This window comes from Coregonus lavaretus, assembly GCF_964263955.1.
Source record: "Coregonus lavaretus genome assembly, chromosome: 17".
In the NCBI taxonomy this organism is placed as follows: domain Eukaryota; kingdom Metazoa; phylum Chordata; class Actinopteri; order Salmoniformes; family Salmonidae; genus Coregonus; species Coregonus lavaretus.
The window spans coordinates 31,831,524-31,849,574 of NC_140004.1; the positions used below are offsets into that span (position 1 = coordinate 31,831,524).

Below are 18,051 nucleotides of genomic sequence, written 5' to 3' on the forward strand. Positions count from 1 at the left end.
CCTCCCGTGTAGTTCTGGGCTGATTCCTCACCGTTCTCATGATCATTGCAACTCCACGAGGTGAGATCTTGCATGGAGCCCCAGGCCGAGGGAGATTGACAATTATTTTGTGTTTCTTCCATTTGCGAATAATCGCACCAACTGTTGTCACCTTCTCACCAAGCTGCTTGGCGATGGTCTTGTAGCCCATTCCAGCCTTGTGTAGGTCTACAATCTTGTCCCTGACATCCTTGGAGAGCTCTTTGGTCTTGGCCATGGTGGAGAGTTTGGAATCTGATTGATTGATTGCTTCTGTGGACAGGTGTCTTTTATACAGGTAACAAGCTGAGATTAGGAGCACTCCCTTTAAGAGTGTGCTCCTAATTTCAGCTCGTTACCTGTATAAAAGACACCTGGGAGCCAGAAATCTTTCTGATTGAGAGGGGGTCAAATACTTATTTCCCTCATTAAAATGCAAATCAATTTATAACATTTTTGACATGCGTTTTTCTGGATTTTTTTGTTGTTATTCTGTCTCTCACTGTTCAAATAAACCTACCATTAAAATTATAGACTGATCATTTCTTTGTCAGTGGGCAAACGTACAAAATCAGCAGGGGATCAAATACTTTTTTCTCCTCATCTGACTTCTAGCCTGACATGAGTAGTCAATGCTCATGAGGTTTACCATGCAGTGACAATGGGTAGCTAATAGCTATGCAACGGAACCATCATCTGTTTGCTTAGATATTTGCTTATGTGGTTTTAAGGGTATGTCTCTATTTTGTTGCTTTCACACTGAAATTACATAACGTTGTGTTCAATTAGCACAATTAGTGTGTGTGTGTGTGTGTGTGTGTGTGTGTGTGTCTGTGTAACTGTTTAACTATAATAGTGAGAACCAGAAGTTCAAAAATAGTAAACCAACGACAATTCTGAAAAGTGAGGATATTTTGCCGGTCCTCAAAAGGAAAAGGGCTATTTTAGGTTAAGGGAAAATAGGATTTTGAATGGTATCAATTGTTGGTTCCTAAAAAGTCCTCACAAGCATAGTAAAACAAACGTGTGTGTGAGTTATAGCTGGGACGATAAATTGAAAATGCATGTATTATGATAAGTAGCCTATACTAGAGAGATTGTTAACCCTTTACACTCATGGAAATTGGCCTATATGGATAGGGCTAAATTCAAATGTTTCTTACAGAAGAAATATGACAAGCATATGCATAACCATGGTAGCAATTGAAAGGGAACAGTTTGGAGAAAATTTGAAAATTATTAGACCAAAAGGTGAGTACACAACAGTTCACCTGACACAAGACTGAATCCAAATATTACACTGTTGATTTTATGTGCATTTTACGTTTACTGTACTTTTTTGAAAACACTCTGGATACATTTAGTAACATGATAAGACTATTCCTGGAAAATGTGGGGTAGGCGCAACATAAGACAAACAAATTACAAGGTTTTAAGTGACAGGATTAACTAGTGTCTCCAAGTGGCCACACACCTCTCCAAAGTGTGCACAGTTCCTAAGCAATTTCAATGCACTTTTATGACTAAAGGACTATGCACTCTGCTGCGCACCGCATCAAGCCATCTCAGAACTGTAAACAAAATAACTGCACTATACTGCATTGCACTCTGTTAATCTCTCTGCATTTAGATATATTCATACTGATACTGTACATTTGTACATCCACTGTATATCAACCATATACCCACTGTATATTTGTATATCTGCTCATTCTCATAGCTCTATGCTCACTCTACCTAGTTGTATATAATGTACGTAAACTTTGTTTAAACTCCGATGTCTGTATTCTGTCTCTAACTGTTGTCTATCACAAGCAGCACCATATTACCTTGTAAAATTCTGAGTATGTGTAAATGTACTTGGCGAATAAAGGTGATTCTGATTCTGACTCAGAGTTTTTTTTTTAGCTCTTCTAACAATGCGGTTGAGGAACTAGAGCAAGCACATTGTAGTCGTTTCATTTGGAACACAACCCCGCATCCCCGCCTTCACACAATTACTGTTGTTTTAAAAAAAATCCCAAAACAGTCCATTATAAATCGCAATCTGCGTCAGTTCGGCAATATTTGAAAGCTTGTTCTATTGCCAACATGACTAGCTAAGTTACAAAATACGATCTTACAGTGTTCAGCTTTCACAAGGTAATTCAGAGAAACAGATCGTAATTTTGGTGCGCATAGAAAGGAGTCATGAGAGCATTCAGTTGTGAGCGTTGTGAGTTGTTCATTCAGCGCCCCGGCAAATTATCTTCACAATAAAGAAACAGGCTCATTCTGTTCAGAACAACCCAGGGTATGATGCCATTTCATCTTGCAACTGTACATCAAACATAGTGATCATAAACGTTGAAGATGTATATGACACACGTTTTATGATTTCGAAATGTGAAGTGCATATTTGGACTCACAAGTGTTTGCCTTGCTTGTATAACATCAAAGCGCTATTTATTATAATCCTCATCTTTCAAAATACACAGTCATCTTAATTTACAGCATTTACCTCAAGACATATACAGTACCAGTCAGAAGTTTGGACACACCTAATCATTCAAGGGTTTTTCTTTATTTTTACTATTTTCTACATTGTAGAATAATAGTGAAGACATCAAACCTATGAAATAACACATATAGAATCATGTAGTAACCAGAAAAGCGTTAAACAAATCAAAACATTTTATATTTTAGATTCTTCAAAGTAGCCACCCTTTGCCTTGATGACAGCTTTGCAAACTCTTGGCATTCTCTCAACCAGCTTCATGAGGAATGCTTTTCCAACCGTCTTGAAGGAGTTCCCACATATGCTGAGCACTTGTTGGCTGCTTTTCCAACTCATTCCAAACCATCTCAATTGGGTTGAGGTCAGGTGATTGTGGAGGCCAGGTCATCTGATGCAGCACTCCATTACTCTCCTTCTTGGTCAAATAGCCCTTACACAGCCTGGAGGTGTGTTTTGGGTCATTGTCCTGTTGAAAAACAAATGATAGTCCCACTAAGCGCAAACCAGATGGGATGGCGTATCGCTGAAGAATGCTGTGGTAGCCATGCTGGTTAAGTGTGCCTTGAATTTTAAATAAATCAATCACTGACAGTGGTCACCAGTAAAGCACCCCCACACCATCACACCTCCTCCTCCAATAAATCACTGACAGTGTCACCAGTAAAGCACCCCCACACCATCACACCTCCTCCTCCATGCTTCACGGTGGGAACCACACATGCGGAGATAATCCGTTCACCTACTCTGCGTCTCACAAAGACATGGCGGTTGGAACCAAAAATCTCAAATTTGGACTCGTCAAACCAAAGGACAGATTTCCACCGGTCTAATGTCCATTGCTCGTGTTTCTTGGCCCAAGAAAGTATCTTCTTATTATTGGTGTCCTTTAGTAGTGGTTTCTTGGCAGCATTTCAACCATGAAGGCCTGATTCACGCAGTCTCCTCTGAACAGTTGATGCTGAGATGTGTCTGTTAGTTGAACTCTGTGAAGCATTTATTTGGTCTGCAGTCTGAGGTGCAGTTAACTCTAATGAACTTATCCTCTGCAGCAGAGGTAACTCTGGGTCTTTCTTTCCTGTGGCAGTCCTCATGTGAGCCAGTTTCATCATAGCGCTTGATGGTTTTTGCGACTGCACTTGAAGAAACCATCAAAGATCTTGAAATTTTCCGGATTGACTGACCTTCATGTCTTAAAGTAATGATGGACTGTCATTTCTCTTTGCTTATTTGAGCTGTTCTTGCCATAATATGGACTTGGTCTTTTACCAAATAGGGCTATCTTCTGTATACCACCCCTACCTTGTCACAACACAACTGATTTGTTCAAACGCATTAAGAAGGAAAGAAATTCCACAAATTAACTTTTAACAAGGCACACCTGTTAATTAAAATGCATTCCAGGTGACTACGTCATGAAGCTGGTTGAGAGAATGCTAAGAGTGTGCAAAGCTGTCATCAAGGCAAAGGGTGGCTACTTTGAAGAATCTCAAATATAAAATGGTTACTACATGATTCAATATGTGTTATTTCATAGTTTTGATGTCTTCACTATTATTCTACAATGTAGAAAATAGTAAAAATAAAGAAAAACCCTGGAATGAGTAGGTGTGTCCAAACTTTTGACTGGTACTGTATATATCTTTTTTAAGTTGCCCAATTACCGCGAGGGATGGGGAGGGGATACTTCTTGTCGCGCGAGGTGCTCAAGTTCTGAAAAGGCTGTCAGTCCAAACCAATACAGTACTGTAAAGCGCAGAGCCAGCTCTGACGTCATGTATAGCATGTTACTGTACAGCCACTATGTTCCAGTTTAGGTGTTTATTAGTGCCCAAATCTGCCATTTTCAACCGTATACGGGTACAAGCGTAAAGGGCTACTGGGACAATTGATGGCTACAAACATCAAACTAGTAGGCCTAGTAGTAGTTTAAATGATAATTTTACAAAACTGTGGTACACATTAATGTTATAAACGTATTGTTCTATTTATCGTTATCGCATCAATTCAGGCAATTTATCGCAATATGGATTTTTGTCCTTATTACTTATTTCTAGTGTGTGTAGCTATGGGCCGGAGTCAGTAGGGGCAGTGGCAGTACCATCTTGTCACCGCTAACAGAATACATCTGTTTATACTACACATCATTATACTACAATCTACCCTGCTGAAATGCCAACAGTAATCTGGTAATGCCATACTTTCATCATATCAGTAATGGTTCAGATTGTTTCCACAGCCAGTGTGACATTACAGACAAGCAGTCATCACAGAAACTACACAATGGAAAATATATTTTCTTTATCTTATTTAGATTTCCAGTTAGGCACATAGGCCTAGGCCGATTTGTTTTCCTTCAATCATATCACGGTCAAACAATGCGACTATTTCTGAAGGCCATCTCTCTCAACTCCTTAAATTAACATTCTGTATCAAGCCTCCTTCCTCCGACAACATTTTCTTGTACTGGAACACAAGTCACACTTCCCCAGGGCTAACTAACCACACCCCCTGCTCTACTGATTGGCTCCAACTCCAGGAACTAGCCTAGATGCCTCTGCTTAGCACCAGCCACATGTACTGGCAGCTGATGTCCCCCACCGGCCCACCACACTACTCTAAATAAATACAGTGCATTCGGAAAGTATTCAGACCCCTTCCCTTTTTCCACATTTTGCTACGTTACAGCCTTATTCTAAAATAGATTAAATTTTTAAAAAATCCTCATCAATCTACACAGAATACCCCATAATTACAAAGCAAAAACAGGTTTAGAAATGTTTGCAAATGAATTAGAAATAAAAAACAGAAATACCTTATTTGGAACCACCAAGACTCTTCCTAGAGCTGGCCGCCCGGCCAAACTGAGCAATCGGGGAAGAAGGGCCTTGGTCAGGGAGGTGACCAAGAACCCGATGGTCACTCTGACAAAGCTCCAGAATTCCTCTGTGGAGATGGGAGAACCTTCCAGAAGGACAACCATCTCTGCAGCACTCCACCAATCAGGCCTTTATGGTAGAGTGGCCAGACGGAAGCCACTCCTCAGTAAAAGGCACATGGCAGCTCGCAGGGACAGGGACTGGGAGACTAGTCAGGATCGAGGGAAAGATGACCGGAGCAAAGTACAGAGATACTTGATGAAAACCTGCTCCAGAGCGCTTGGTTCACCTTCCAACAGGACAACGACCCTAAGCACACAGCCAAGACAATGCAGGAGTTGCTTCGGGAAAGGTCTCTGAATGTCCTTGAGTGGCCCAGCCAGAGCCCGGATTTGAACCCGATCCAACATCTCTGGAGAGACCTGAAAATAGCTATGGAGCGACGCTCCCCATCCAACCTGACAGAGCTTGAGAGGATCTGCAGAGAAGAATGGAAGAAACTCCCCAAAAACAGGTGTGCCAAGCTTGTAGTGTCATACCCAAGAAGACTGTAATCACTGCCAATGGTGCTTCAACAAAGTACTGAGTAAAGGGTCTGAATACTTATGTTAATGTGATATCAGTTTTTAATTTGCACTGTATCTGATACACTGACAGGACACAACGTTCCAGCTGCAATCTGGAACAAACTGACCGTACAGCATTAAAATCTGAAACTGGAGATAGCAAAATCTCACACGCAATATTTACCTGGAGCTAACCCTGCAGATATCACTACCGGGTGATCTGAAAAGTCATAGTCAATCGATCAATAATATAATAACACTTTTAGCAAAAATGTTTATTTTCAATTTACAATCTGTAGAAACAATGAGAATAAAGGGTTCAGAACTTTTGTGAAACATCACAGTACAGTTGAAAAATATTTGGCAAATATAAATCCAATATGGATGATGTTAAGAGATAGATGGGAAGTGTTGAATAGAGCTGAAGGATGGGACTAATAACAACTAACAACAACTAATAACAACAGGATAACTAATGTAAAGCATACTGTGTCCATAATAAGTATATGGGTGATAGGTTGAGAGCTTTTGTGAAAGAGCACAGTTAGAAAGATATGGCATATAGAAGCAAACCGGATGGACATCATGAAAATGATCGGAGAGGTTGAGGAAGTTCAGGAGTAAAAACAAACAAAATAGAATTATTGTAAAATTGACTGTGTCCATAAAATGTATATAGTATGTATAAGCTAGAAATAGAGGCCTAAGCGTTGTTGTTCACTAGTTTACTCCAATTAGGGAAGGGGTGGTGGGGTTGGAAAGTAATAAAGGGAAATATATATTTAAAAAGGATATATGTATTTATATGTAAACTCAGCAAAAAAAGAAACGTCCCTTTTTCAGGACCCTGTCTTTCAAAGATAGTTCGTAAAAATCCAAATAACTTCACAGATCTTCATTGTAAAGGGTTTAAACACTGTTTCCCATGCTTGTTCAATGAACCATAAACAATTCATTAACATGCACCTGTGGAACGGTCGTTAAGACACAAACAGCTTACAGACGGTAGGCAATTAAGGTCACAGTTATGAAAACTTAGGACACTAAAGAGGCCTTTCAACTGACTCTGAAAAACACCAAAAGAAAGATGCCCAGGGTCCCTGCTCATCTGCGTGAATGTGCCTTAGGCATGCTGCAAGGAGGCATGAGGACTGCAGATGTGGCCAGGGTAATAAATTGCAATGTCCGTACTGTGAGACGCCTAAGACAGCGCTACAGGGAGACAGGACGGACAGCTGATCATCCTCGCAGTGGCAGACCACGTGTAACAACACCTGCACAGGATCGGTACATCCGAACATCACACGTGCGGGACAGGTACAGGATGGCAACAACAACTGCCCGAGTTACACCAGGAACGCACAATCCCTCCATCAGTGCTCAAGACAGGAATGTCAGTGTTCTGCCATGGCCAGCGAAGAGCCCGGATCTCAATCCCATTGAGCACGTCTGGGACCTGTTGGATCGGAGTGTGAGGGCCAGAGCATATGAGCGGAGTGGAGCGGTGAGAATCTCAGCTCCTCGCTCACGGAGCTGTTCACCCCTCCGCTCCCCCCGCTCAAAGCCACATCAGGCCAGTCCGCTCATTATCGCTCAGCGCTCAACGCAGTTTGCATCGCGCTCCACTCAAATCGCCCCCCGCTCACTCCAAAAAAGGAACAAAATCTGCATGTATTTCACTTTTAGCTTAAACCACAGCCTTACTTTATCTCCCCGAATTTGTTGCATACAGACTCATCTTGGATTATCCATTCTGTCTTGAAACGCGGATCTAACACTGACGCTAAAATTAGATGTTAATCAGTATAGTATATTCCATAGCGAATTGACACGTTGTTTGCCAATGTTTCTGCAAAAGCAGCGATGCCCATTGGAAGTGCAGCGTGAGTGTAATCGGTGAGCAGGGATTTTGATTTCTGTGACAGCAGGGAGGATCATCCCCAGGTTCCCCAGCTCCTTCTGCATTTTGTCTGTGAGATCTGCTAGTGGTGTCAGCACACTGACAAGGTGCGTCAGCTGCCGTACTTGATTCAGGGTGATGTTAGCAACATTAGACTTGAGTTTGTTTTGCCATAACGGGTCTTTTTGGAACAACCGGATGAACGACTGAATCATCCGCAGCTGGCTGCTCCATCGAATGGCGCAGGCATTTGTGGGGCGGACACCTAATTGGTCGGTTTCCTCTGTGCTCTTGCGTACACTTTTCACCAGGTGCCCGACTTTCACTAACAGCCTATTAATGTTGTCGTGCTCGTTAAAGGCGTTTTTGATCGCCAGCTGAAGCATGTGAATGGGGCATCTCAGATGTAAATTTGACAAAGTAAAGTACTGATTTATCATAGTTTCTTGGGGGGGTGTAGCCCGGTTGAGCTGCGCTGGCGAAGTGTTGCATCCCTTCGCGTTCTCCTTTACTCAGCGGTTCATAGTCCATGAAAATCATTTCAAAAAATGCTACATCCAGCTCTCTTTTTCTCTCCCTTGTTATGGTTGGGCCTTTGCGTGCAGTGAATAAACTTTTGAATTCCTCAACCCTTTTCTCTTGTTGCTGCTGCTGCTCCTCTCGCTCTATAAAATACAAATTCATGGACGACACAAATTAAATTAAACAGATGGATTCTGGGTCAGGCTTGAGCATGCTTCAGACTCGTGGTGTGAGCGAGCGAAATTGGAGCGGGACATAGGGCGACGCTCCGTCCTTTTAAAAATGCCGCTCTGCGCTCTGTTCAAAATCCGTCCGCTCACGCTCCACGCTCGCTCCCGCTCCACTCCGCTCATATGCTCTGGTGAGGGCTAGGGCCATTCCCCCCAGAAATGTCGGGGAACTTGCAGGTGCCTTGGTGGAAGAGTGAAGAACTGGCAAATCTGGTCCCTGAGGAGGAGATGCACTGCAGTACTTAATGCAACTGGTGGCCACACCAGATACTGACTGTTACTTTTGACCCCCCCTTTCTTCAGGGACACATTATTAAATTTCTGTTAGTCACATGTCTGTGGAACTTGTTCAGTTTATGTCTCAGTTGTTGAATCTTGTTATGTTCATACAAATATTTACACATGTTAAGTTTGCTGAAAATAAATGCAGTTGACAGCGAGAGGACATTTCTTTTTTTGCTGAGATTATATGGAATTGGTCCCCCCCTTTGCTGCTATAACAGCCTCCACTCTTCTAGGAAGGCTTTCCACTAGATGTTGGAACATTGCTGCGGGGACTTGCTTCCATTCAGCCACAAGAGCATTAGTGAGGTCAGTCACTGATGTTGGCCAATTAGGCCTGGCTCACAGTTGACGTTCCAATTCATTCCAAAGGTGTTCGATGGGGTTGAGGTCAGGGCTCTGTGTAGGCCAGTCAAGTTCTTCCACACCGATCTCAACAAACAATTTCTGTATGGACCTCGCATTGTGCACGGGGGCATTGTCATGCAGAAACATGAAAGGGCCTTCCCCAAACTGTTGCCACAAAGTTGGAAGCACAGAAATGTCTAGAATGTCATTGTATTTCCCTTCACTGGAACTAAGGGGCCTAGCACGAATCGTGAAAAACAGCCCCAGACCATTATTCCTCCTCCACCAAACTTTACAGTTGGCACTATGCATTGGGGCAGGTAGCGTTCTCTTTGGCATCCACCAAACCCAGATTCGTCCGTCGGACTGCCAGATGATGAAGCGTGATTCAGCACTCCAGAGAATGCGTTTCCACTGCTCCAGAGTCCAATGGCGGCGAGCTTTACACCACTCCAGCCGACCCTTGGCATTGCACATGATGATCTTAGGCTTGTGTGCGGCTGCTCGGCCATGGAAACCCATTTCATAAAGCTCCCGACGAACAGTTATTGTGCTGATGTTGCCTCCAGAGGCAGTTTGGAACTAGGTAGTGAGTGTAGCAACCGAGGACAGACATTTTTATGCGCTACGCGCTTCAGCACTCGGCGGTCCCGTTCTGTGAGCTTGTGTAGCCTACCACTTCGTGGCTGAGCAGTTGTTACTCCTAGACGTTTCCACTTCACAATAACAGCACTTACAGTTGACCGGGGCAGCTCTAGCAGGCCAGAAATTTGACGAACTAACTTGTTGGAAAGGTGGCATCCTATGACGGTGCCATGTTGAAAGTCACTGAGTTCTTCAGTAAGGCCATTCTCCTGCCAATGTTTGTCTATGGAGATTGCATGGCGGTGTGCTCGATTTTATTCACCTGTCAGCAACAGGTATTTGTATTTATTAAGGATCCCCATTAGCTGTTGCCAAGGCAGCAGCTACTTTTCCTGGGGTCCAGCAACATTAAGGCGGGTGTGTCTGAAATAGCCAAATCCACTAATTTAAAGGGGTGTCCACATAGTTTTGTATATATAGTGCATGACCTGCTCCTTTCCTGACTTTACCTAAATGTTTTTATTTTACACTGCTCATTTGTCCGAATTTTGACAGAAAATTATTTAGAGCCTTTTTACCTATTTTGTTCACACCTATTCCCAACTTAAACCGCCAAGACAATGTGCTGTATGACGTTGGTACCCAGCCAGGCGCTAATGCGTCTCTCTCTCCTCATTGAATGAATGACAAATGGATAGAATGTATGATAATTGTGCACCTTACTTCACAATTGAATTTAAACCAGGCCTAACTGAATGGTAAGGAGGGTGAAGAGGTTGATTTAATTTAGAAAGACAATAGTGTAATGATGAGTTTGTGTTATGCCTATTTACCAGCAGCAAATAATTTGACTGCGTGCCTTGCGGGTTGATACCATTGTCTTTTACGTTTTACTTTGTAAAAATAAGCTGTTACTATAACTCTATTACTAATCAAATGTATTGCAAGGGAAACAAAAACATGCTACATGTTGAAGTAGGCCTTTAGAATAATACAAAACATATCCTTGACTCTATCCAAGTTGATGAGCGGGAAACAAACGATGCCAGTCAGCCTTCACAGCCGGCCCCTCGAAACTACCCCTAAACTATACCCAAACTAATTTCACACATTATAAGAGTTAGCCTATAGACAAGATTACATTGACAATCTGATGAGTGACAATATTAGGCCTAACAGTTGTGAAATTGTACATGAAGAGACAGATGCAGGGAAAGGAGCATCACTTTATCAAATCCTCCTTCAGAATCACATGCAGGTAAAATATTTTGATTTCTATGTAGTATCAGAAAGAGCATATTCTGCAGTTTCTACACTTACCTTTGTCAAATAACTCTAAAAATTCAAGAGATACAGCCAAATGTCACCTTTTCCAAGAATATCCGTGCTGTCCATGCATTCAGCACATGAGCACTTGCGTGGCAGCATTGCTCTGGCTACTAAGCAAAAACTAGTAACATAATAAAATTACAATTAAAATACGCTATTCTGTCGTCAATGGATGAATGGGGGATTGGAACCAGATAGAAACTGATAATGGTGCATGTGACTTCAATTAACTGAATGATGAGGAGGGTGAAGAGGGTGATTGAATTGGATTGATCTGAATGATGAGGTTGAAGAGGATGATTGAATTTAGAACAATAGTGTAATGATTAAGAATTGTGGGCGGTCTAATTAATTGTATTATGAAAGGCTGGAAATTGTATATAATTTCCCCTAGGAGAGTCAAATAATTAAATGTGAGTAGTTCACAACAGGAAGACGAACCAAACGAATGGACGCACTGACAGCATTGCAAATGCTGCAGAATTTAGATGAGTTGGAGACGGATGGAGGATCAGACATTGAGCTTGATATCGATGTTGCTGATGAAGAGGCTTCATCTGATTCTGAGGTAATATTTTGAGCCTCTGCCTCTGATGCCTGAGCCTCTCCACAGAAAAACCAGAACAGAGCCAACTGAGACGGTGATCCCAACTGCCACGGTGAGACAGGAGTCTGGGAGGGATGGCACAGTTTGGGAAGAAAAGTGAAATGAGTTTGTGACATGCAGATGTTGCAGCACATCAGAGATTGTGGGGGTGCCATAGGGTTCAATTCTTGGGCCGACTCTTTTCTCTGTGTATATCAATGACGTCGCTCTTGCTGCTGGTGACTCTCAGATCCACCTCTACGCAGACGACACCTTTTTGTATACATCTGGCCCTTCATTGGACACTGTGTTAACAAACCTCCAAACGAGCTTCAATTCCATACAACACTCCTTCAGTAGCCTCCAACTGCTCTTAAACACTAGTAAAACTAAATGCATGCTCTTCAACCGAACGCTGCTTGCACCCGCCCACCCGACTAGAATCACTACTCTCGACGGGTCTGACCTAGAGTATGTGGACAACTACAAATATCTAGGTGTCTGGTTAGACTGTAAACTCTCCTTCCAGACTCACATTAAGAATCTCCAATCCAAAGTTAAATCTAGAATCGGTTTCCTATTTCGCATCAAAGCCTCCTTCACTCATGCTGCCAAACACGCCCTCGTAAAACTGACTATCCTACCGATCCTTGACTTCGGCGATGTCATTTACAAAATAGCCTCCAACACTCTACTCAGCAAATTGGATGTAGTCTATCACAGTGCCATCCGTTTTGTCTCCAAAGCCCCATATCCCCATATAATACCCACCACTGTGACCTGTACGCTCTTGTTGACTGGTCCTCACTACATATTCGTCGCCAAACCCACTGGCTCCAGGCCATCTATAAATCACTGCTAGGCAAATCCCCGCCTTATCTTAGCTCATTGGTCACCATAGCAACACCCACCCGTAGTCTGCGCTCCAGCGGGTATATCTCACTGGTCATCCCCAAAGCCAACACCTCCTTTGGCCGCAATTCCTTCCAGTTCTCTGCTGCCAATGACTGGAACAAATTGCAAAAATCTCTGAAGCTGGAGACACTTATCTCCCTCACTAACTTTAAGCATCAGTTGTCAGAGCACCTTACCGATCACTGCACCTGTACACAGCCCATCTGAAATTAGCCCGCCCAACTACCTCATCCCTATATTGTTATTTATTTTGCTCATTTGTACCCCAGTATCTCTATTTGCACATCATCTCTTGCACATCTATCATTCCAGTGTTAATACTAATTGTAATTATTTTGCACTATAGCCTATTTTATTGCCTTACCTCCATAACTTGCTAAATTTGCACACACTGTATATATATGTATTTCTGTTGTATTTATTTTTTTTACTTTGTTTTGTTTTACCCCATATGTAACTCTGTGTTGTTGTTTTTATCGCACTGCTTTGCTTTATCTTGGCCAGGTCGCAGTTGTAAATGAGAACTTGTTCTCAACTGGTTTACCTGGTTAAATAAAGGTGAAATAAAAAAAATAAAAAATAAAAATTGTACTGTTGCTCATGCGCACATAAAAGGAAGCATTACATGGGACAAGTCTATGGATGAGCTCAAAGTATTTATTGCACTTTTGTATGTCCATGGGGAATACAGCGGAAAGAGCATGGATGTGGAGTCATTTTGGTCTGATAGGTATGGGGTGGACTTTTTCTGAGAAACCATACCACGCAACCGCTTCAGAGAGATTATGCGACACCTGCAGCAGGTGCACACGAAACAAGGCCCATGAAAACCGTGTGCAGTGCAACCGATTTGTGTGGGGGCTTGCTCACACAAAGCCCCGAAGCGGTGTGGACCCGAAGCATAAATCAACATAAAATGTTATTGGTCGCATACACATATTTAGCAGATGTTATTGTGGGTGTAGCGAAATGCTTGTGTTCCTAGCTCCAACAGTGCAGTAGTATCTAACAATTGACAACAATACACACAATCTAAATGTAAAATAATGGAATTAAGAAATATATAAATATTAGGATGAGCAATGTTGGAGTGGCATTGACTAGAATACAGTATATACATATGAAATGAGTAAAACAGTATATAAACATTATTAAAGTAACTAGTGTTCCATTATTAAATTGACCAGTGATTCCATGTCTGTGTACATAGGGCAGCAGCTTCTAAGGTGAGTGACCGGGTGGTAGCTGGATAGTGACTAAGTTCAGGGCATTGAGTGGAGGCCAGCTAGTGATGGCTATTTAACAGTCTGATGGCCTTGAGATAGAAGCTGTTTTTCAGTCTCTCGGACCCAGCTTTGATGCACCTGCACTGACCTCGCCTTCTGGATGATAGCGGGGTGAACAGGCCGTGGCTTGGGTGGTTGATGTCCTTGATGATCTTTTTGGTCTTCCTGTGACATCAGGTGCTGTAGGTGTCCTGGAGGGCAGGCAGTGTGCCCCCAGTGATGGGCAGAGAGCACCACCCTCTGGAGAGCCCTACGGTTGCAGGCGGTGCAGTTGCCGTACCAGGCGGTGATACAGCCCAACAGGATGCTCTCAATGGTGCATCTGTAAAAGTTTGTGAGGGTCTTAGGGGCCAAGCCAAATTTATTCAGCCTCCTGAGGTTGAAGTTCACCACACTGTCTGTGTGGTGGACAATTTAAGATTGTCAGTGATGTGTACGCCGAGGAACTTGAAGCTTTTCACCTTCTCCACTGCGGTCCCGTCGATGTGGATGGGGGCGTGCTCCCTCTGCTGTCTCCTGAAGTCCATAATCAGCTCCTTCATTTTGTTGACGCTGAGGGAGAGGTTATTTTCCTGGCACACCTCCGCCAGGGCCTTCACCTCCTGTCTCATCATTGTTGGTGATCAGGCCTACTACTGTTGTGCCATCTGCAAACTTCATGATTGAGTTGGAGGCGTGCGTGGCCACGCAGTCATGGGTGAACAGGGAGTACAGGAGGGGGCTGTGCACGCACCCCTGTGGGGCCCCTGTGTTGATCAGCATAGTGGAGGTGTTGTTTCCTACCTTCAACACCTGGGGGCGGCCCAGCAGGAAGTCCAGGACCCAGTTGCACAGGGCGGGGTTCAGACCCAGGGCCCCGAGCTTAATGAAGAGCTTGGATGGTTCTATGGTGTTGAAGGCTGAGCTGTAGTCAATTAACAGCATTCTTACATAGGTATTCCTCTTGTCCAGATGGGATAGGGCAGTGCGCAATGCGATGGTATCGTCTGTGGATATATTGGGGCGGTATGCAAATTGAAATGGATCTAGGGTGTCAGGTACGGTGATATGATCCTTAACTAGCCTCTCAAAGCAATTCATGATGACAGAAGTGAGTGCTACGGGGCGATAGTCATTTAGTTCAGTTACCTTTGCTTTCTTGGGTACAGGAACAATGGTGGACATCTTGAAGCAAGTGGGGACAGCAGACTGGGTTAGGGAGAGATTCAATATGTCCGTAAACACACCAGCCAGCTGGTCTGCGCATGCTCTGAGGACGCGGCTAGGCCCAGTCACCTTGCCGCGGTTAAATGCGGTGCTTCGCGCTTTCAGTTTTGCGCGAATGCTGCCATCTATCCACGGTTTTTGGTTTGGGTAGGTTTTAATTGTCACAGTGGGAACAATATCCCCTATACACTTCCTGATGAACTCAGTCATCGTATATGTCAATGTTATTCTCATAGGCAACGAGAAGACGAGATTGATTAATGTGTAAAGGCACCCCTATAAGGCCACAATACAATCAACAAATGACTGTTTTTATATCTTGTCATTAATATATGTCCATAATTATTTCTTTATGCAATTCATCCTTTACCATTGTTCATGCACTGGTGCTTTTGTTTAGGAATAGGGCAAATCATTTCACCTGTACACCTGGCTGGTTATATTATTATAATTATTATTATTATTATATTTTTTGTTTCTACTTTGTCAAAAGAAGCAGAAAAATATCTAAATGAGGCTTACATGCTGCAAATCCTGCTTCTCCTATCTCCTCATTGGTTTTTAGGAGCATATACCCACGGGGGTGATTGAAAGATTAACTGAGGTCCACAATCCAGTCCAGTTGGTGGTGGTAATGCACATTAAAGTTGGTTGCCAACCGCCATATAAAGTCTGAAGAAGACTGAAGGAGAAGAGATTACTAGAAACTAACTAGGTTTACCCTTTGTTCTGTGGATTAATTGTTGGAGTAGAGGACCTTGTGCATTTCAGGTAAAATAACAACCCAATGTTTATATCCCAGGACAAATTAGCTAGGAACAGCAAGCTAGCTAAATGGCCATATGCGTTTCGACCTGTCCCCAATAATATATATAGTTGGTTCAAAGTTCCTTTTGATATTTCAACATGCTTGTCCTGATCTTGTCTGGTGTGTATGGACAAAATAAAGATGCGCGCCATGGAAGCACCTGGAAGCACGCGCCCGGTCTAGTCAGTGTGTTAAAAACTATTCCCACACCCCCTGTCGTTCAGATATCCCTGATTAACGTGCCTATGTAGCCTACATGAGCCTTCTGAAGTAATGGTTTGACAATCAGATGAAAACATCATGACTGGTTGTGTTCATGCCACATTAAAAGGTAGGCTAATACATTTTAAACGTTAAAATGACAAATCTTTACTATTAGGCCCATAGAGATCCCATTAAATTAATCAGGATTCTATATGTAATTATATGATTAGGCGGCCACATAAGAGGTCCCGTATCCGGAATAAATTAAATATAAGTTCACCCCTGCATAACATTGTCAAACACGAGTTCAATTCTTAACTAGACATCTATAGACAGGGCCAACGGCTTTCACTGGCGTTGTGCCGAAACTAGAAGATACGCGCTTTTTGCATAACCAAGAACAAGTCAGTAAAAGTTAATTATATTTAGCCATATCTCGCCAATCGCTAGTGTCTTCAACTTTAATTTACTTAGCCAGTGTTGATAGACATTGATGTGGTGCAATTCTGTCGGAAAATAAAACTAACTAGCTAGCTAGCTACCACTGATAAGAGTAATTTCAACTCAATAGTGAATGTCTCAAGGAGACTGGCAAGATGTTCCACTGACCCTGCAATGCCAACATGATCAGTACCTTCCCGTAACTTAGTTTCTTCAGTCGAGCGCTAACTAACCAGTTAACGGCCAATATCATATGTAAAATATTTGTATTTGATGTTCTTTAACAACACAACGAAATAGCAAAATAACATGTTTCTAACCAGTAGCCACTTACTTGTTGAACCTTGTCATGGTGGAGCTCCGTGAAGTAGTAAGCCAGAAGATGAGAGGCTGCTATCATCGTCGTTATGAATGTCCTTATCCTCTACCACTTAGCTAGCTAACTATGTTAATTTAATTATTTCCTATTAGCGGGCTTGTTCGTTAAAGTTTCGGCAACTAGTCATAACATTGAACAGAATCTTCACTGAACTTCGTAATGACGATGTTACCTACTACGACTTTAAAGAGATGTAGACTACAGAAGTCACATACTTTCACCTACTTCAAACAAGTAATTCGAGAATATCGAGTATTCTTACCGTCATTGCATGCACGAGGAAGGTGTGGCTTATTTCGTGTCGCTGTCTAATGATAAGCAAATGATGATATACTGTAAAAGTTTATGAAGGGATTAGATAGCCTACCTATAATCAAATCTTCTCCTCACAATTATACAACATGGCATTCAATATTATGATTGAATTAACTCTCAAAGCGACTTTTAATTACTTTGATATATAGTGTATCTTATTGATATAGATACAACTCCATAATCTTATTTCTGTAAAACAGCATTGACCTTGGTCACTGCTATTATGTCAACTGCGTTATGTCAACATGATGCCACAAAATAATGATTTGATTTTCTCTCATAGCAACTTTGAATTACTTTTTTATAAAATATTGTATCTTATAGAGCTATAGCCTAGATACAATCAATCAATCAAATGTATTTTATAAAGCCCATTTAACATCAGTAGTTGTCACAAAGTGCTGTACTGGTCGCTTGAATAATGTTTACATACTGATTTACCCACTTCATATGTACAGTTGAAGTCAGAACTTTACATACACCTTAGCCAAATACATTCAAACTCAGTTTTAATCCTAGTAAACATTCCCTGTCTTAGGTCAGTTAGGATCACCACTTTATTTTAAGAATGTGAAATGTCAGAATAATAGTAGAGAGAATGATTTATTTCAGCTTTTATTTATTTCATCACATTCCCAGTGGGTCAGAAATTTACATACACTCAATTAGTATTTAGTGCACTTCACAAAAGAGATGGCATCATGAGGAAGGAAAATTATGTGGATATATTGAAGCAACATCTCAAGAAATCAGTCAGG

The 18,051-nt window shown here is 42.2% G+C and overlaps 1 protein-coding gene across 1 annotated transcript in view; it reads right to left on the reverse strand.

The window, feature by feature from the left end:
* LOC311144504 (hexokinase-2-like) overlaps positions 1-17,178 on the reverse strand; it is a 66,184-nt gene extending 49,006 nt beyond the window's left edge. The window contains exon 1 of the mRNA XM_084180530.1: positions 16,934-17,178. Within this exon, the coding sequence (XP_084036656.1) occupies positions 16,934-16,999 (66 nt within the window). The 5' untranslated portion in view covers positions 17,000-17,178. The remainder of the gene's footprint in view (positions 1-16,933) is intronic.
* Between the last annotated feature and the right edge of the window lie 873 nt (positions 17,179-18,051).